The sequence below is a fragment of the Coniophora puteana genome (assembly GCF_000271625.1).
Source record: "Coniophora puteana RWD-64-598 SS2 unplaced genomic scaffold CONPUscaffold_3, whole genome shotgun sequence".
Lineage (NCBI taxonomy): Eukaryota > Fungi > Basidiomycota > Agaricomycetes > Boletales > Coniophoraceae > Coniophora > Coniophora puteana.
In genome coordinates, this window is record NW_006913055.1 from 2,365,997 (window position 1) to 2,386,489 (window position 20,493).

General features: G+C 49.5%; 6 protein-coding genes across 6 annotated transcripts; 4 read left to right on the top strand and 2 right to left on the bottom strand.

Moving 5' to 3' along the window:
* The first annotated feature begins 335 nt into the window (after positions 1–335).
* Positions 336–1,872, top strand: CONPUDRAFT_142667 (cytochrome P450). Its single transcript, XM_007767878.1, has 4 exons — positions 336–497; positions 556–1,155; positions 1,208–1,424; positions 1,496–1,872. The coding sequence occupies exons 1-4, from the start codon at positions 474–476 to the stop codon at positions 1,807–1,809; spliced, it is 1,155 nt and encodes a 384-aa protein (XP_007766068.1). The 5' UTR covers positions 336–473; the 3' UTR covers positions 1,810–1,872.
* A 138-nt stretch (positions 1,873–2,010) lies between these two features.
* CONPUDRAFT_50903 (uncharacterized protein) lies at positions 2,011–3,410 on the bottom strand (the record flags this gene model as incomplete). The annotated part of the gene is made up of 4 exons (XM_007767137.1): positions 2,011–2,270; positions 2,330–2,620; positions 2,924–3,207; positions 3,259–3,410. 4 exons carry the CDS (start codon positions 3,408–3,410, stop codon positions 2,011–2,013), a joined length of 987 nt encoding a protein of 328 aa, XP_007765327.1.
* Positions 3,411–8,182: 4,772 nt separating this feature from the next.
* On the bottom strand, positions 8,183–11,664 carry CONPUDRAFT_28559 (uncharacterized protein; the record flags this gene model as incomplete). Its single annotated transcript, XM_007767034.1, has 13 exons — positions 8,183–8,494; positions 8,552–8,734; positions 8,787–8,950; positions 9,000–9,435; positions 9,495–9,850; positions 9,913–10,186; positions 10,235–10,451; positions 10,510–10,592; positions 10,648–10,826; positions 10,876–10,984; positions 11,042–11,305; positions 11,357–11,590; positions 11,641–11,664. Coding segments are annotated over 13 exons (2,835 nt in total), but the record flags the coding sequence as incomplete, so codon positions are not given.
* Positions 11,665–12,876: 1,212 nt separating this feature from the next.
* Positions 12,877–13,441, top strand: CONPUDRAFT_151371 (uncharacterized protein; the record flags this gene model as incomplete). Its single annotated transcript, XM_007767879.1, has 2 exons — positions 12,877–13,233; positions 13,295–13,441. 2 exons carry the CDS (start codon positions 12,877–12,879, stop codon positions 13,439–13,441), a joined length of 504 nt encoding a protein of 167 aa, XP_007766069.1.
* A 150-nt stretch (positions 13,442–13,591) lies between these two features.
* Positions 13,592–14,310, top strand: CONPUDRAFT_151372 (uncharacterized protein; the record flags this gene model as incomplete). The annotated part of the gene is made up of 4 exons (XM_007767880.1): positions 13,592–13,720; positions 13,781–13,900; positions 13,962–14,071; positions 14,124–14,310. 4 exons carry the CDS (start codon positions 13,592–13,594, stop codon positions 14,308–14,310), a joined length of 546 nt encoding a protein of 181 aa, XP_007766070.1.
* Positions 14,311–15,235: 925 nt separating this feature from the next.
* Positions 15,236–19,328, top strand: CONPUDRAFT_50174 (uncharacterized protein; the record flags this gene model as incomplete). Its single annotated transcript, XM_007767097.1, has 12 exons — positions 15,236–15,512; positions 15,624–15,796; positions 15,842–16,107; positions 16,161–16,614; positions 16,668–16,865; positions 16,921–17,137; positions 17,187–17,558; positions 17,610–17,999; positions 18,045–18,472; positions 18,564–18,953; positions 19,009–19,110; positions 19,167–19,328. 12 exons carry the CDS (start codon positions 15,236–15,238, stop codon positions 19,326–19,328), a joined length of 3,429 nt encoding a protein of 1,142 aa, XP_007765287.1.
* Between the last annotated feature and the right edge of the window lie 1,165 nt (positions 19,329–20,493).

The following is a 20,493-nucleotide window of genomic DNA, read 5'->3' on the forward strand; positions in this document are numbered from 1 at the left end:
CCTCAAGACCGCACTCTTATCACCAAGAGAGCCGCCCCGTTTCGAGATAACCACAGACACCGAGCGCAGCGGGTTTCGCGGTCCAGGTGACCATGCTCTACTATTCACTCAAGTGTTTTTCCAAAACTTTATGCGCGTGACAAACCATATTACTGGCCAATAGACATGCACACTCCGCCCTATACACATCCGTTCCAACCTCAGAGGCCTCCGCCTTGTCTGCGCTCAGGACTATGCCCAGCCTCATCCTTTTCGATATCTGCGTCTGTGCTGCCCTCGCTGGCGGCTGGGCTTTGTATCGCACCTTCTCAGTCCCTCGTCACTTAGCGCACATCCTTGTCGTTCCTGTAACCCCCCTGCTCGTGAGGTACCTGTCCGGCGCGTCAAACAAGGCCATCGTTGAAGATGTGATTATACCATTTGCTGAACAACGCTCGGCCAATGTGGTCCTTGTCTGGATGCTTGGGGTATGAATGGTCCATGTCGTCGATCCAAAGGTATGTCGCCATCAGATACTTTGCGTCTCAATAGAAAATGACACCCAGCGTGTCGCAGTTATGCCATCAGATTGCTATGGACCAACAGAGTTTCCCGAAAGTACCTGCCTCCCAGGACTCACTTTTCCTCCGTTTCCTGGGGAAGGAGAACATGGTCGTTCTCAATGGCCCTCAGTGGAAGAAACAGTCCCTCATCATCCGCAACGCCTTCTCGACGTCTGCCCCGATCCACCTTTTCGCTTCCGTCTCTAGAAATGCCATCGAAGTTATGGAAGCGGTTCCTGCGGACGACAAGAAGGGACACACCCTGTGCTGGTCTGACCTCACCCAGCGCATCGCGCTTGACGCTATTGGGTTGGGCGTCATGGGCTACGACTACGACTCCGTCAGAACAGAGTCACCGTTTATGATCGAGTTTAGTACAATGATGCACGAATTCGTCGAGCCACTTTATCTTGTCTTCCCTGTGCTTGAGCGGTGGTTGCCGCGCAAGAAGGTCATCGCGCGTGTAGTGAACTTCGAGAAGAGGCTAAATGGGCTGTTGGAGATGAAACGTGCTGAGCCTGGAGAGGATATTATCACGAAGCTTGCGACGCATCCCGAGCTATCGTCTACGGAGGTCAAGGATAACATGGCAACACTGTTCTTCGCAGGTCACGTACGTCTGCGTCTGACTTATGTGCGCTGTGGTTTGCTCATCGTTATTGTAGGACACTTCATCAAGTGCAATGGCTTCTGTGGTATATTATCTAGCTGTGAATAAGGACGCTCAGAACATCGCCCGCGCCGAAGCTCTTCGCGCCTTCGGCCGCGACTCTGATCCTTCCCTATCCTCCCTCGGTCCCCAGACCCTACCATACATCCACGCATGCATCAAAGAAGCACTCCGCCTGAACCCGCCGGCTTCATTCGCCTCTCCACGCATCTGTGCAACTGACCTTACAATCGGCACATGCCCGTCCCGGCGGGGACAACCATCATGGTCAATCTCCACGCAGCGCACCAGATTGCCACAGTCTGGGACGAACCTCACATTTTCACACCCGAGCGGTTCATGGGAGACTCCGAAGTGTACCAGCAGAATGTGAAGGACATCGATCCGTGTATGCCGTTCTTGGTAGGGCCCAGACATTGCCCCGCCCGCGACTTTGCGCTGTACGAGCTGCGAACTGTGCTCGTTATGCTTCTGAGGGAGTATGACTGGTCGTTGCCTGCAGGGTCTATACACTCGAAGGAGATCCAGAACGCACTGTCCCCCTTTAACACGTCAATGCCGCGCCAGCTTGATATCACATTTACCCGTCACGCCTGAAGAGCTGAAGTGTATGTCGTACATTCACTATGATGGCCACTGAACATTGAATCTCTGTTCAAGCTCCTGCTGTCTCTTTTAATATAAGGTTCCGAACTTATTTGCTTCCCGTGCTTAGGTAATGATACATGGCTTTGGGCTTTCACTTCGTACTTGACAGTACAATGGTCTATAAGAGGGGCAAGAAAATGATACGGTACATTAGTTGATCACAGAAGCCAAGGCACCCATGTGACCATTCAGTATATCGGACTCATGCAGCCAATTTCCCGGACCCAAGCGCTGAGCTAACTTGCCGGGCAGGGTGTTCTGGGCCGCACCCGACATGAACGCACGATCTGTGCAAATAACCATTGACCGCTTGCACCGCGTCAGCATCACGTTGGTGCGCCTAACGTTCTTGAGGAACCCGATTCTCTCAGTGCGGACGAGTGAGACGATGATGTGGTTGTCCTCGTTACCTAAGAGCATCGTAAGAAATCATAAGAACGCTTATGTTCGGAGGGAGGTGCTATCACACCTTGGAAGGCGTCAACGTTGAAACACTTATTTTCCCATGATAGTCCGGCGTTCTCCAGCGCCTTCTCAATCAACGAGCGTTGGGCGTCATACGGCGTGATGACGCGGTACGACTGTCCTTTGCTGTCAAAGAAGCGCGCGAGCCGCACCACTGTAGCAACTTCTTCCTCGTTCTGACACCGTATTGTTAGCGACCGGCGAGTGTCAGTCCGGAAAATAGAAGCGAAGGATCTCACCACCCAGCTCCGGCCCATGGCCACTTCATGCCCTCTGACATTAACGAAAAAGCAGGCTGATAAATCTGTGACTCTGTGGACGCTTTGAAGCTTTCCGTCGTAGATTTGTGAGGATATGAAGTTGCCAATGACGGTTGGCATGCGATCTGGTCAGGTTAGCTGACTGCCAGTGTATCACCTCTGAGAGGAGGAAAGATACTAACATTGAGTGTCCAGAAAATGCGCCCTCTGTCGAAGGTGAGGGAGCTCGAATATGCTTTCCAGCTGCTCGATTTCGTCCGAACCAAAAGGTGCAACTGGCGACATGCAATATAAACAGACGTGAGATGCCCCTGAAAGAACATTATAAGATGACTCACGCTGCTTGTCGTCTCCGATGAATACCAGTTTTTCAAGAGTCCTTTGACAACGGTGAAGGACGGGCAGGTAGTCTCCAACTTCAATCTGGCTAGCCTCGTCAAAGATAATCGTCTGAACCGGAACCATTCGCATGAAAGCACCGAGGCGATCGTTCGCAAACATGCTAAGCGTGCACAAAATCACCCGTACTCCGCCCAAGCTGCCGCTAATCATGTCAAGATCATCGCTGAACCTGTCAGAGCGAATGACATGGTCTTCGATCTTCTCATAGAGATGCTCGTGCCTTGGGATTAGTCAGAAACACGTTCCTGGTTTCAAGTGATGATACGCCTACCAGTCGTAATGGAAGTCTTTTGAAACTAAGAGCTTGAACTGTTTGAATCCAAGCTTTATCAGCTTCTCGGCGATGTTCTTCACGGCAACATTGGACTGGGACGCTATCCAGAGGGTTCGGGAGGCGCTCTCAGACTTATGAGTCACACCCATAACGGCAGCGGAGATGACTGTAGTCTTCCCCGTCCCCGGTGGACCTTGAATGAGCGCGACGTTGTCGATCGCTGCGCGGGACATGATCATCCTGACCGCTGTCTGCTGAGAGGAATTTAGTTTGGGAAACCTGACAGCCGACTGCTGGTACGCCAGCTTGAGGGGTGGATCGAAGACGTCCCAAGGTGTCCAGATGCGACGGAAGAGGTCTGATTCGGTCAAACTGATAGTTCTGTAAAGCGCATAACGGATGACTTCTTCTCGAGCGCTCTCGGCATTTGTCGAATCCTCCTTTCCTATGGTTTTGATTGACATCAGCTTCGTGCCATGAACTAAATTATCCAGCGTGATGACCGCCTGGCGGCCGTCAATCTGCCTTGTTTTCCCGCCGATTTGGCGGGACTCTCCTGTCGGCGTTTGGAAATTGAGTTCGAGTGTCTGCAAAGAGAGATTATATCTGTTGTACAGCAGGTAGCGAATAAGTATGACTGACCTGACGAGACGACGGCATAACACGCGTGCGAAAGCGTGTTGATGTGACTGAGATCCCATCCTTGCCTGTATCATAATCGGCTTTGACTTCATTCTCAACGGTTGTCGGCTTCAGTGCATCTTTTAGTTGTCCATCACGAGCAATCTTAGCGAAGATCGACAAATGCTGACCAAGGTAGAGCATGTAAGTGAAATCCAAGTTGTAGAGGAGACAAGACATACGTTATCAGACCAAGTCGTTGTGTCAATGATAGGAGCTTGTTGCGCGGTCGCGCCCGAGGGAGTAGCCATGTACGCCACCCAAGCCTGCGTCGCTACCTGCTCCAATGAGGTACTGTGGGATTGACCGTGCTCGAAAGCGCGTTCGAGATCTCGCTTTCGAAGCATGGTCTCGCCGCCTAGGGCGTTCATTAGTGCCTGTAAAGATCGACGACTGTCGTTCGAGGCCGGCAACAGGTCTCTCCCGTTGGCGATCTTTAACGACAGGTCGAGATGCAGAGACAATGCAAGGCGGTCCATGCCGAAGCAACAGAGGTGACATTCGTTGTGACAAAGAAGAACAGACAACGGACGGTGGGTATTGGAAGCGGCGCCTGCTTTCTTGCGTTTCGGGGTCTGGGTCGAAAACCGAATGACAAGAACCGCTGCTCCTGTAGAGATAGCAAGGTGAGTTATAGCGCAGTTAATACCGTATATAGCGGCAAGTCCCAGCGTTGTTTTGGATCCTGTTCCAAGGAGCTCCCCAATCATAGATCCTGTGAGGGAACTCTCATGAATACTCCGGACACGTAAGCGAGGTGATGTATGAAGAAAGATGGTAGGTTGGACTGTGAAGATGCCGTCAGCCATAATGAGAGGGCGACAGGTTTGGATGCGCAGGACGGCGGCAGCACCCCAGTGCAGCACTGCACTTATAACTTTGACATGCACAGCACGGCGCAAAGGGGATATTTTGAATATCGCACTGGGATCTGATCGGGATGGCTAAATTCGCAAAGCGAACGAAAGTACACCTACACATGGATGATGGGATACAACATCCAAATCACCAAAGCGCCGCAAGGCGGCGGACGGGCGCTCCGCTCTATAATGATAAGGACTCTCCAGGTTCATGAGTCACTTTTGCGACGACCTTTACAACGTATCAAGGTTGTGAACATCAACCTAGCTTCCATTTTCAGCATGCATGCATAAAGTTTGAGGTCAATGGACTGAAGAAGGGCGTACTGATGTTGAGCGTCGAGTCTGTAGTTATGCTACGGCGAACTTACACACTTCCATACTGAAACGATAACGGCCTTCCTGAGATTACACGTGGTGATACAGCAAGCTACTTCGTCATGGCGAGACACGAGGCACGCGGGGACATATGAGAGATCTTCGTCCTCATGTAGGGCACCGTGAGTATAGTTCTCTGAACGGCCCAATAGAACGATATCGGAGACTCCCTGTGCTATACTCTGTGGAAAGAGTAAATTCTGCGCAGCGACATGCGGGTTGTGTTCGCGAGAAGCCTATACGAACCTCATACGGGCCGAGTTTCTGGAAGTTCCTGAAATATCAAAGTAGCTCCGCGCGTTCAAAGCCGTCTGAATATGGGTCCTCCATTATGGTTTTCGCTGACCTTGCCGCTGCCCCAATTAAGGTACTTATGGAGCGAAGGTGATTCACCTTAGTTGGCTATCATAGCTTCCAGAGTCCCGGTTCCTACAGCATCTTTTAGCACCCCCGAAGTTTCATATCGTACCCAACGAAACTCTACGGCTCTTGAACTTGTTCCTTGCGACATCCTAGACTCAGCAGGAGTTGTACTCTGGAAAGCGACGCACAAGGCTCAGCTTCAGAAAGTTGCATTCTATATCCTCGAGCAGACGGAAAGCCCGTCTTTGTTTTCTGAGGGAGACCGAACAAGACACCGAGTGCGAGGAGAATCGATCTTCAGAACTTGCACCACACGAGAGTCGCGACTGAGAAAGGGTGAATTGCTTCCGCTGTCATGCCACCGGTCCGCAAGCCTGGGAATATTGGCGAGACGCGTCAACACGAACGCCTTTGGACTCCCACCATTTATGCTCATACACCTTCCTTGCCTGGCTCTCGAGTATCTCGTGACGTCGTCTTTTAGCAGCGATCGGTACTTATCTCGGGAAACACAAAACAATAGATCCGCATGCCATAATATTCCTTGTGCATGCACTGATCGTCCTTCTTGCTGTGCATTGCATACAGCAGTTCAAACACTGAAAGTAGTCTACATTACGCACAGGCACAATCTCTTTAGCTCTACACCGCCAAAGTGCACAAAGGGAAATGTGACCTTGAACGGGTAAGGTTGACTGAATCTGCACGTCAAAGCGTCTCGCGACCTTGGCCATCGCTTGGGCCAACCTTACATACTGAATTGTTGTCCAAATATCAATCCAACCTTTGACAAACCCTCGACCATATGTCCATGCAACCATGAGACCGAGATCTAAGCAAAACCTTTCTACAACATGGATAAGGTATTTATCTGCTCATTTTTGCATTGCATGTGTCGAACTCCACCCAACGCTTTGACCTCCCTGTACTTATATACTTGGTGAGCCCCCCTATCGATATCCTTCACTCGCCTTGCATATCATCATGCCGCTGCCCATCAAATCCGAGAGTCCCGATAACGCCCCAGATACTGTGCCGGTCGCATCTCTGTGTCCCAATAGGACGCTTACAATCAACTTCGGGCCTTGCGCACCTCAAAACTTAGTGAGTTAATTACCCGCACTTCATCAGCTTACAGTATTAATCGTTCACCCTTCCAGACACTCAATATAAGCTTAAACTCGGGAACTAGAGCTGAGGATGAAATCGTCACTATTGGTGATGCACACAAAAACGCGGCACTGGACCAGGACTCGGAAATGCCCAGCCAGTCAGGTTGGGATCGGCATGTATCTGTACCCAATGTCTCAGTGTGTGAAGACACCAAGGCCGGATCACAGACTGCATCAGAGACCGAGTCGGAGACCGAGCCCGAGTCGGAGACGGACAGTGAGGTGTGTTGGCTTCTCGGCGAAATCAAGAAGTCCCGACACTGCACGTCCATTTATGAAAGTGCACTGCACTCACGTCGTGCAGAGCTTGCCCATGCACATGTATCTAAAGGTACTTGTCCGATTTTGCCATGATTTATCTCACCAGCTCATGTTTATTGACAGCATCTGAATACGGTAGTCGTCCTCACAAGCGAGCCAGAGTTTCGTGAGGATTCCCATTTCTATACACCATTATGGCAGCCTACAGCATGTTATAGCACGTGAATGCGAGGTGTATTAATGTGTGCTCTAATGTTATGGTATAAACATGGATTTGTTTTGGTTTAAGTGACGTAGGGATGTGTTCAGGCCCCTGCTTCAGTTTTTTGCTCAGCCTTTTGCTCACGACCAGGCTTGTGGAGAAGACGCCTTGACCAGAGCGCATGTCCATCAGAGCCCGGCCGTGGGCGGCGAAACTCAACTTCAGCATTTCGGGGCCTCAATGGGGCACGCGCGAGGGTTTGCGGAACGGGGCACCTGCGCCCACCTCCGGAAGCAGCATGAGATGTAAGAATGAGAGACGCGCTCGCGTCTGTGAGGAATATAACAGCGGAGTTTCAAATAAGGAAAACCAAGCAGAACCAAATAAAGGCGCGCCGAACACGACATTGGCACAGTATACACCAAATCACACACGGCTGAAGTGCTAGAATGGCCGACTTTCCATAATTTGACATACTTTAACATATATACAGTATCAATAGCATTAAAATCGTTTGTATCACCAGCAAAATAATTGAGATGCCAGGCAACACATGCCAACATAATTCAATGTCCGATTCCCAATATAGAAGGCGGAGTTCAATCTCTGTATACGTCTCTCGCACGTTTACCCTCTCAGCGTTCTCTTACTTTATTTCTGCTGCTGAAGCATACACGGACTGCACAACTCGGGTAATTACGCTACGGGGCACCAACCTATTGTTCTTGGCGGATTACCCTGTTGTTCAGTATATGCTATGCAGCAATGTTTCTCTTGATACAATAGTTTAAAACAATCCGGCGCACAGTGTACATCAAATCTAATATAGGAGCAAGCTACTATACTTTGAGATTAACACGAACACGTTTTTGTGTAGCCCTACTTGACTCGGATAGCGGATCTCCACTGCTTGCTACCACCTCTTTGCGCTTGCCTTGCACAGTATGAGAATTAAGTGCAGCACCTGTGGGATCAGTAGCAAGCTTTGCGACCTTAGCTGCATCACGTTTTGCCTGTGCCTTCTCGCGTTTCTGAGCATTGTCTGTCCGAAGCTTGCTGGCTGCCATGCAGTGATGCAACTTGCGGTCAGCATACAGAGGTTTTACTGCTACCAAATTTCGTGGCAATAGCTTCCTGATGTGCCCGGCATTGTGTAGGGCATGTAAGTTCAAGATGAATTGGTCGTCATCTGAATGCTGGATTGCATGAACAACTCGTGTGGTCTCCTGGCGCTCCTGCCTCTCATTGTGAGATGCTTGAGCCATGCACCCGCCCGCTCTGCAGTTGTGTTGAACAGAGCAGAGGCAAAGGATATCCTGATCAAATGTCATTAATTTTAACGACACTCGTTATCAATACGACTAACTGCATACCTTTGATCCGACCGTCAGATATTGTGAATGCTGATCTGCACGCCTTAGAGATGGCATATCAAATTCTGGATGAGGTTCGCTACTCATGTAGAACTGCTCGACCGTGACAAGCCCTCTGTCTTGGACACGGATGCTCGATGTTTGCACCACAATCTCACAAATTCTGCCAGCAACAACCTGTTGCTTAAACATCAGGAACCAAAGACAAAAGCTATCAAATAGGTTGTGAACGCACCACTCCAGATGCAGAGACTAATACCCATGACCCAACCTTACAAAGATCGCCCACATTTGAAGTTACTGACACACCAAAGCGCCATTTGGACTCAGGGGAAGTGGATAGCAAGTCTTCAGGTGTGGCCCACACACTCTTGGAAGCACGGGTGGTCTCCCAGACAACTGCTGTGGCACTGCGAATTGGAACCGGCTTGATTTCACCTGTGGTCACCAATCATCAGTAGATGATTGCTTGAGTGAATGCCGCATATACCTGCTGACCGCTCACAAGCTGGAGCCCATCCTAAGTGGTTTTGAAGCACAGGCTCCTCATGCAACAATTGGAGGACATTCTTGGATGCGCATACCCAGGAGCCATCCTCATACCAATACCCACCACTAAGTATGTGCTTGATCCGATCCATTGAGGCAAATTTGGTGGCAATATCTCGACTGGGTGCCAAGTGATTGCTCAGGATAGAGCAGAGGCGAAATACCGCATTGAAACACTCGAATATTTCGGTTGAATAACGCACTGCCGGACCAAAGCGACGTATATCTTCTTCAAGATGAATCAGGACCTGAAGTTTCATTTTCTGAATTATTTTCGACGGCTCTAAGTCGTCCATGGAGTCCAAGACGTTGGCAATGGCTACTCTTAGGTCAATCTATGAGCACAATCAGAGCTATACTTCAAGAAAGATTACTGAATAAAATTGAGACTTACAAAGTATGTGTCGAGATTATTAATCTCTGGTATCCACAACAGTGCACCAAGAGATCCAAGCGATTTAATGAGGTTAAACTGTGCATGGTTGACCAGGCCATGAACATGAAAGACCATTGTTTGCATGAGTGTCTTGAAGTGTTTTCCGATAAGGTTGTTCCGGTACTGCATCATATAAGCAGCACGGATGGGAGGGACATTCAAACCATCGATGTCGGTGGACTGGAGACGCAAAGCGAATATGTTCTGCTCATTCTCTTTCCAACCATTGTGGAGAAACCACCATACGTATTTTGCAACACCAAGAAGTATGGTGTGCAAGATCTCGACTGGCGTATCTCTGCAAGGATCAAGACCTATCATAATTCCACCAATGAAGTATAAGCCACATGTCTGGCTCGTTTGAGTGGCCACTTACCGGGTACAGATAGCAGAGGGTTCATCCATTGACCTGGCTGCTCATAGAACCACACAGATATTTGCTCGTAAATTTGCTCGTGCGTAAGATTTGTGGTTGAGGATAAGTGACGCGATTTTTCAAGTAGAGTGTCAATCCAATGTTGTGCAATCTTATCCTTGACACCTGTCGCTGTTTGAAGGTCTTTGATGGGCTTCTCAACACCATACATTGCCAGGTGTATTTGTCTGAGGAGAATCGAGCGTGTATATTCAGCTGTTCGTGGTTCTCCAGCCTGGATGAAGTATGAGAAGAAAGAGTGACTATTGGAGACCTGACTCACAAAGTGTAGTGCATGATAACCTGAATCAGTTCCTGTTTCTTCCAAAGGACCACCATTCTTGCACTTCCGACACTTGAGGTTCGCATTTCCACCCATATGTGAGCACTCTTCAGACTGCTGTGGATTATCTGCAGGGAGCGATGGGATTCTCAAAATCACACGACAAGGTCTATGAGTTACTGCATTGAAGCAGCGAACTGGATTCTGATGTGTTTCTCTAAACAAACAGGTTGGTCAGCATAATTGCACGGAAAAAACACCAGAAGTTTACTCACTTTACCTGCTCTGTGACAGCTGCAAACTGTTCCAGAGCTGACGCATGTGGTGATGTAGACACAAATCGCACGAAATATTCTTGCTGAAAGCAGTTGATTATTAGCCTTGAATTTGACATTATGCAGCTAATGACACACCTGGAGTAAGCGTCCCGGCAAGTTTGAGTTTACCATATAGATGTTGATATGTTTGTTATACTGTTTGCTTTGATTTCCGGAGACATCATCGCACCATAGAGGACACATAACCACATAGAGGTCATCTCCACCAGCAAGCTCTCGAAGCTTGCTGGGCATTTGTGGAACAGACAAAATATCTACATGGTGTAATATTAGCACAAGTCTGTCGTACAGAAACTGGCTGACCTGTCCATGGGATCTTATCTGAATATCTGAGGGAAAGCGTGGGGTAATTGATGCTAAACTCATCAGCTAAATGACTTTCAACACCATCCACATTAATCCTCCACCCTTCCTATAAGATAAACATAATATATCAGAACTGACCATAATGCATACAAAGAACACACACCGGCAAGACTGTGACAGTTTTGCAATCAGCATACAGCTGACCTTGCCGCATCACCCATGCTTGAGGGATCACCGGCTGCTGAGAACGAAGCAAAGCCACCTCACCAATGTAGAACTGAACTCCATGGCGTGAATACATCGGTGTGAGCTCGCTGGGATCAAACTCCTTCCATCGTTGGGCCTGCCATACTTCAGAGAGTGGTCCTTGGCCAACATCCTCGGGATAAAACCGCAGATGTTGAGCGATTTCAGGATTAGAAAAGTCCTAGAGGGTGATTATCAAAGATAATCCAGGAATTAAAACAGCAGTACTTACACGAGCTACTGAGTCGCGGATGTTATTCACATGGAAGTGATTTCCCAGCATGGACGTGAACGGCTGGGGTTCTGATCCACATCGTTTCCGAAGCTCACTCTGAAACTTACGGAATGCATCAAAAGACGGGACACCAGGAATGTTACACTGCTCGAGAAGCCACAAGATCAATTTGAACTGTGCGCTTGACATCCTTAAACGCGGCAAGTTATCTAGAATATCCAGAAGCATGGTCTGAGGCGAGATTCAGAGTAGGAAACTTGAGCTATAAGTCTGGAGCTTACCACTTTGTTAGGATATGGGGAATAAGTCAAATCTTTGGTTATATGAGGGTCAAACCGAGGGTGAACATCGTCTTCAGATGCAGACCTCAGCAAGTCTGGTTTAAGCATGCATAAGAATAGGTTGAATGTAAGATAGAACAGATTTAGAGACTGACCCATCTCACGGAAATTCTGAGTTACATTTGAGAGTGCAACATCATCGTCATCAATGAGACCTGCTGCAACAGCATCTGCATGCTCTGCTTCCATGACCAGCAGTTGCAGTTGCTCTGAGATAGCTTCTTGCTGAGAAGCCGTGTTCGATGTAAGTGAGGACATAAATGCAGGTATGACTGGCTCAAATGCAAAATCGTGGCTTGTGTGCACCTCCTCAGTGGTGATGTCGTCGGTTGAGACTGTGGGCTGCACAGTTGCATGCATGCTGGGTCTCGAAGCACTCGACAAGTGCCCATGAAAATAATGAGCTTGTGCAACGTTAGATACACCATAAAATCGGTCTGCAGCAGTGGTGTACTGCGCTCTTGTCAAGTCCTGTTGGCTGGCGCAAGTGACAGCTTTGCCATGCCCTTCCGAGTCAAGGTGCTTGCTCATGCTTGCTTTGGTGATCCAAGGAATGTCAGGTGAAAAGCGAGCACAGATTTTACAGCGCACCTTCCCAGCCTGGGAAGGATGTGCCTCAAATGCTACAAAATAAATAACAATAAAAGTCAGAACTGCAAAATACTGGATTTGCCCTTCGCTGCGAGAGACTCAGACGAATGCTGCAGTCCAGCAAGCATCGCAGACTCAGGGGCTGACATGTACTGACCTGGTGGCAGGGGCTTTGACGCTGGTGGCATGCTGGCGTTTAAGCAGAAAGCGCTCTCGGAGAACAGCTCAGGTATTATAATGCCCAATCAGACCGCTTTGACCTCTGCTTTGACTCTGAGCACGAAGGGGAACTGCACAATAACAGATACCACGGGACGCAAAGTCAAAGGATCCAAATCGGGAAGTCAAAGCTCCTGTCTGTCGCGCTTTGACGCGACGGACATGGGCCAAAGCTTCTGCAAAGCTTTGGCTGCTCTCCTTGCACTTGGCATCCAAGCGTACATTGCAGAACGCAAAGTTGACTTGTTTTGAGCCACCACCCTGGTCACCCGATGTCTCTTAAACCCCCTGCTCATCCCCTCATGCCTCTTCATTGGCAGTACCTCCAGCACCCATTCTCCTCTCTCTCGACTTCGACGTTCTTTCATGCCGCAAGACTCTCCCACTCTTATCGACCCCAACCTCCTTTCACAAGGAATTGCCCTCGACCCTATGGACGCATTGATGGCTGAAGTCAATCGTGGGCTGGCAGCCACTGGCAATGGTTCCCTTCACATTGAAAACGGCTCACAAGATGGCAGGCCCGAGGCTGAACTCGAAGATGATGGGTTCTCTCATTCGATCTCCAGCCAGCTCTCTATCCCTTCCTCCCAAAACCTTCCTGTCTTTACTTCCCTTCCCGACAGCTTCACTGTTGAGTCCAATGTTCACTTTGGTCAGCAAGTGAAGCGAGGAGTGGACCTCTCTCCCCAGGCTGAGAATGCCTTCGATATCTTCTGTCAGGTGCGTTTTTACGATTTGTATCTGTGTTTTACTCTGACATCCGACATCTTTTCCTCTTAAGGCACCCACCCTCCAGCACCACCTTATCCTCCTGTATCTTCGCATGCTCATGGTGGAGGATAAGATTGCTGTGAAGGCAGCTTTGTGGAAGATGAGCAAGGAGCTCGAGGCGAGTGGCATTTCCTTTCATGACTACATACCACTGTAACTTTACGAGCACTGCAGGAGACTGCCAAGACCTATGCTCACTGCTTCCTTCTGTCGCCGACCACAACATCCTATCGCGGGAACGTTGTTGAGTGCATTGTGGTATGTGCTTATTCTGCTATCCTCTGCACGTCATATCAACCTGTCCTCCATGAAGGGTGCTATGCGAGAGCTCAATGTACCTGACCTCCCTCTTCCCCACGAGATCTCGAAGCTTCGAGTGGTCGAGACGTGTATCAGGAATACACTCAACGCTGTTAGATGCAGCCTCAAGGGCCAAGTGAGTGTTATCTGTTTGTGCTCTGTGAACACGTTTTGACACCAAGATATCATGTACCAGGTTGAGAAGTCATTAGAACCTGGTGCAACCACTCAAAATGTTGCTGAGCTTACGATGGCTGCTCTGGGGACGTCTCGGATCAAGGCCACTCTGCAGCACTACATGCGATTTGCGTTCTTGGTCAGTGCTTCATTAGTATAAGCATAGTTTTGAGCTGATGTAGTCCTGTTATCTTCGACAGAGGTGGGTTTCTACTTCTTACCCCGACGCCAGCGAACAGTATTGGATCAAGGTCGACGAGAAGCTCCTCTTTGCGAGAAGCAAATACCAGTCAGCAACCGACCTTTCTGTGTACGTCTGCCCACCTCCTCGTGCATTGTTTGTTGCTCACTTGTGCATACAGGTTCTTTACAGCAATCTATAATAACGACGTCCAGAAACACGGCAATCCCACCAGCACTCATCACACTGTTGTCGCTCCCAACAAGATCTCCGAGTTCCAGAGTGTTCTCAACCGTCATGCCGGTCTCGTTGTGCCGCCCCCACCCGAGGAGGAGTCTTCGAAGAAGAGAAAGCGCAACAAGGCTTAGTGGGTCAGGGATACTTGAGCTCAGCTATATTTACTTGCTTTTATGTATCTGGTTCAATGAATATAATACCAAAATCTGTTCCGCATCATTCTGAAACATGTTCTGAAGCCTCAACCAGCATTTTTGTGAGGCAGTCCAGTCTTTATGCGAATGTCGTCCAAATCTCGCCTAAACCTTTCTTGCAGCTTTTCTGAAGTGCTTGCCAAGGTTTACATGAGATGTCGGAGAACATGTCCCTCAAATCGTTCAGTCGCGAAATGATTCCTGAAGACACTCTATTTGACGACTATTTGGGAATCTCACCTCAGGAAGCACTTTTCGGCATCACTAGTCAACCTGCAAGACTGGCATTTGTGTCGTGAGAAACTAATCTATAAGACCCCTTCCTGGATGTGTTTCCGTACCTAGCAATTCGCGGATCCCCTCCCCATCGTCGCTGTATTACCATATCCTCCATCCATCCCGCCAGGATGGATGAGTGCATTGGGCAAGGACGACGATCCCTTCGCCACGGCCACGTGCTGGCGCGTTGACAGCGAATCATCCAATCATAACACTTCTATCTCGATCCCCTTCATGCTCTTCTCGCCCTCGGTCGCGTTGCTCAGCCTTACAATAGTTCGCTTCGGCGTCGTTCACATCCATGTTACCTCTCTCTAGTGGTCGTGGTGCCCAGAAAACCTCGGCTGGGCTTGGTAAAAACTATGAGAGCCCCAAGAAACGACGCGAAGGGGCCAAGGCAAAACATGTAGTCAACAACCGAACCTGCGACCGCCGCAGAGACGAACTCGCTACCAGGATGGCTAGGCTACGCGGAGAACTACCAGGCCCTGAGAAACGACGCGTTGCCACCCCACCGTCTATCCTTAAGCCTCCTGAAGGAGTCGCAATGACAGATGTCCCCATCGAACATCCTGAATATGCTATGGATGTGTGTCACGAACCCCCGGATGTCTCCCTCCCTTATGATACTCCTTCCACTCCTGTCGCATCCCCTAGGAAACGTCGGGAACTACCAGATACGGCGGCGGTAAACCTATTTGCAAGTTGGTGTACTCTCATTCCGACACTCATTGAAGGCTATGCGACCTACACTAGCTCATCCGTCGGAAAACCGCTCGTCCATTGTCCAGATAGCCTGAAGATGTGTACATCTGGGTGCGCACTCAAATCTACGAGGTTGATATGCTTGTACTTTGACCGTAAGTTGTCCATGTTGACTGCGATGTAGAAACTCATGCGCGTCTTGTTATAAGATTATCAGTCCAAGGAAGTGCTGGGCTGCGACTGCATATCTACTGCGCAACTTCTAGTACGCCACGGCCTCTTTCCGACCGCCCCAAACCAGCCTCGATTTGCTGTATCTACAGAACTTCTCTTATTCTATCGAGCTCTGTTCGAGCGCTCTTGCGACGCAGTGAACGCGCTGGCCTCGGCGATGAACGCATTCTATGTGAAGCGTGGGTTTCGAATGAAGGACAAATCAGTAAGTTCTTCTTCTGACGAAAGTGAGATGCTGACATTGCGCCAGGGAAATCCTATTCTAGAACCTTTTCGAAAACCACTTGGACAAGCTGTCCAGTGGTTCGACGTGCTTCAGTCTGAGCTGGATAACCGCATCAAGGATCGCCTTCAGACATCAAGGAACCTTACCCATGACATCTTATATCCTTCACAACCACTGGTACCTCGCGCTGACAACGCTACAGCACCATCTCGTGATCGTGCTGCTGAGGTCCTGCGACAGCGATGCCCTGCTTGTTTTTCGGGATCGTCGTGGGGTCTTGACACCGAGAAGTCATCATCTACATCTCTTACATGTGCACACAGACTGACTCGGACGTCACCAGGGGTGGCGATGTGCATTGCGCAACCGACGGGAATTTCCATCACCGACATCGGCGTACAGCTGGAGACAGCCCGCATTTCCATGTGCCTCTGTACGTCCTCCCGAAACTATATGTGGACTCCGTCGGCAGCAACATCGATCAAGTTCGCAAGAGACCTGCTAAGACATACCAGCCCACAGTCCTGCACGAAGCTCTCGACCAGTGTGCTTCATCGTACGAAGCTGCGGACGGGAGGAAGCAGAAAGCTGCAATGGATACCTTCGATGACACGGGCCTGATGGCACTCATATGTCGGCATGACATCCCACTATTTGTGGCCAACATCGACACACCGGGCGAACAACAAAAGTACGCAATCGCATTGATTCAATATCTCTTTTCTCTCCTCCCTTCATCAGCCACCGTCGTAGTTCTTTACGACGTAGGATGTGTACTATGGCGCACACTCCTCCAGGTTCGAGGCATCCTTATCTATGTGCATGGGTCAACATACTAACATCATCACAGTATCCAATTCTTCCGGAGTCGATTGTCCGTCGATTGCGCTTCACAACGTCGGCGATGCACGCATACGGGCATCAATGGTCCTGCCAACTCGTATACAATCCTCGGATGTGCATTGGACTGGGTTTGACAGACGGAGAGGGCGTGGAGAGATTGTGGTCTCGGCTACGGAAATTGATTGCTCTCGAGCGTTCTTCTGGGGTAAGATGGAGTCATCGTTCACTGCACTAGGCCTTGAAGCTAACATCACGATTAGCGTCATTGTCGTATCTGGTTGATTGACCGACAACTCTTGGCCATCGGGATAGATCTCGTCAGTGAACTGGGCGAGTGGATACGACGCCGCTACCAACGCGGCGTTCTGAGACAGAGTGCCGATGCGATGGCAGTGATCAACAAGTGCGGGGTCCCATATGACATTTTAGAGCGCGAATGGAAGCAGCAAAAGGCCGCTCAGCTCTCTATCCGGGCGCGTGAGTCCCCAAACATTTTATTGATGCTCGGCACTAGACATTTTCCCAGATGCCCCCGCACGATTGAAACGAGAGTTAGATACAGTCCTAACCATACAAGCTGAGCTGGAATCATCAGATCAAGCCATCCAGGCTGCTCGTGCACTGATCGAGAAGTCGCCAGAGGTATCCATCGCTGCAGAAGATGTTATATCGTCTATGGAGAGAGGCCATGATAAGCTTATCAAGAAGGTGGACGCACTGTATACGTCACTGAACGTTTCGGGAAAGTTCCCAGAACTTGCTGACGTCGACTTGGAGTTCGTTACAACACTTATACTGGCCAGGGACCTCAAGATCAACATTCGAAAGCGAGCGGTTGGGAGTTTTTTCGAGTGGGAGAAGCTTGATCGCGCGGTCGGAGGGAATGAGCAGATCCTTGGTGAGTCTTTTTCAGTCACTGCTTGATGTCGCGCCTGAGGGCAGCGCGTAGGGACAAAACTCCATCAACATACCCGCAAATCCATCGCTAAACGCCAACCAGCTCTCATGGCGGCAATTCGCAAGTACAATAGCTACTGCGAGACGCTCGAGTCATTGTATCAGAGCTCATGGAAAATACCCCTCCCGAGACCACTACCAACGAAGCTTGCACAGCTTCGCGAAGATGATGCTCTCATGGAGGATGTATGGATATCTCGCTCAGCCGAAGAAATCCCGCGTTGGTTGGAAGATGTAGATGTGCGAGATGGTATCCGGGCCATGCTGAAGTTGAAAAGATGCGAGGAGGAGAAAGTACGTTTGCGCAGGGAGTCTGAGAACCTCTGCGTATGGTTGGCTGAAGAACTCACTACTGCTTCCATCGCCATGACCCAGGCAGCAGGTATGTACGCGGCTTGAAATTGATCCTGGCTTACACTCGTCGCAGAATCACCGTATTATATCTTTTTGGAACAGCACAACGAGAGTCTCCAAAGTGCCCAGTCTCGCTGGGCTTCTGACTACGTCACGGCGGACAGTATTCAACAAGCTGTGGGCTCGGCTATCGACAAGGTCGCTCACCTCAGCCGTGATCTGAGCGCGGCAAGATCCACTACAAGGAATCTCTGCTTGGACGACGCATTCGAGGAGGGAGAACCCCAAGTTGAATCATCCGACGACCATCTGCCGAACATCAATACCGAGGACGACGATAATGCCGCCATACTCTCCGATGTGTTAGGGGAGCTGGGTATGGACCATCCGGAGGACCCAGAGACTCACACACAGAATGCCACGGAGTATGACAAGGTCCAAATCCAATGGCAAGGGCTAGTGCGTATGCCTGATCTCACTCAGCCTCTTGCTCACTCATCGGTGTGGTATACAGGCGGATCTCTCGGTCGACGACATGACATCCGTTGTAGCTATGCCCAAGGTAGTGCCCATAGGCGATTGCAATGAGAAGATACAGATCCCGGCACACAACGGTATGCGACGCCAGATATTCGATGTAGAAGCGCTCGAAATACTGGAGTCTCCAACTGCCCTCTTAGATGATGTATGCATCAACGGGTGTGCCACTCTCCTATACCACGCATGTCATACCCCCAATTCCCACCAAATTGCCATCTTTTCAACTCACGACCTTGTACGGATACGCGAGGAGTGTCCTGACGACATCCTCTGGCGGCAAACGCGATGGATGTCATACTGGCAAAAAGACGTGTGGATCATACCCATCCATCGCCCGGAAGGGGGGGGACACTGGGTACTATGCATTGCTCACTTATCGTCCCGCAAATATCATTTGTTTGATAGTTTGGCCGGACGTGCTGGGTGGCGGAAAGATGTGGAGGTCAGGTCTCATTCTTATTGTGCACTTGTTTAACTATATCTAACCATCGCTTTAGGTCGTGTCCGAGATGATATATCGCCTACTCACCCTTGCCAAAGTTCATCAAGATGATACCATCCAAGTTGACATCTCGGGCTACAGAGCCTACAACATTGTTGTACGTGTATCGACTGATTGTCATGCTTTGGTCTCAAAATCCCAGTTCAAACGTAGCAACAACCGTGCCAAACGAATGGTTATGATTGCGGCTTGTGGATACTTGCAACCATGGCCGCTACGCTTCGAGGCCACATACGGACAGACTTGACTGAGGCAAAAATAGGGGATTTCCGTCGTTACCTCCATTATCTTGTTCATGCATTCCCTGAAGAGTAGATTATGAGCGTGGCTAATACAATTTCACTATCTTCTGGAAGCATCTTTGCTTTGCAAAACTTCCAAGTCCTTTTGATACGATACAGCCCTCCTGGCTTGCCATTGAAGCCAGTTATCGGCCATGATTTGGTTACGATGACAATGTGCCATCGATTTGACGGCTGCATACACTCTCTCCCAGTCCTTCACCAATTGTCTGATCTGCTCGCTCCACTGGACGTAAAGGTTCCCTGACAGATCAAGAGAACGCTGTCGCTGACGGCGGGCGTTATCTTCTCGCGATAACCTAAGCCGCGAACCATGGAGTGCACAGAAGATGTTCATGGTTGTCTCCTCCTCGACCTCTGTGAGATTGGGTGCCGGAAATATGTAAGGAGGCTCCTCATCCCACTTGGCGAGGTCGTAAGCAACAAAAGCATCTTGATCCATCTCAGCAATACTGAACAGTGGACTAAGAGGGAGCTTCCAGTCCGCCATCTCGACTAGGGACCGGGGGAGGGTGGTTATGGGATAAGGGTCCATGGAGTGCGATTGCGCAAGAAGGATGGCCGAAAGAGCATCAGCAATAGTGTTCATTTGCTTCCCGCTCTTTCGAGCATAAGAACTTGCGTTGTGGACTGTTCGGCTATCTTTCCTCCTGAACATGTAATTGTCAGAGGCGCATCTAAGGCATCCTGAGTGCACCATCTTACCGTTGTGATCTCTCGTATGCATTGCTCTGTTCTTTTTGTGCAGTCTGTCGACTTTCAGCGGTGAGATACTTTGCACGTCTGCCCATTGGAACAAGCAGGAACGAATGAAAGCAAAAACCAAACCTAATCACAGTACGGTATGCTACTTCGTGCTCGCATCTATGGTGAGCACTTCACTGTAGCTATTGTGTAGCTAGGGACATTACTTCTGTTCGAATTTGAAACTAAACGACTGAATAGCATATTTAGTATATGAGAATGACACAACACAATATTTGGGCCCTTTCTGAAGCTCTGAACGAGTTATCTCTCCAGACGTATGTTTCAGTACGATCATTATATGCCTTCTGATTGGCCGCTGCGCCTTCCTAATTGAGATGTTTCGATGAGCGTCTGCAAGCGCACATCATCCATCGTTCCATATTTGTGTTCTACACCTACAACCTTCTCCATTGCGGATAGAGGTCACCATC

Coding starts and splice junctions, on each gene's coding strand:
- CONPUDRAFT_142667 (XM_007767878.1), top strand. CDS start 474: ATGGTCCATGTCGTCGATCCAAAG. Junction 498..555: donor TCCATGTCGTCGATCCAAAG/GTATGTCGCCAT, acceptor AGCGTGTCGCAG/TTATGCCATCAGATTGCTAT. Junction 1,425..1,495: donor ATTCGCCTCTCCACGCATCT/GTGCAACTGACC, acceptor ATCTCCACGCAG/CGCACCAGATTGCCACAGTC.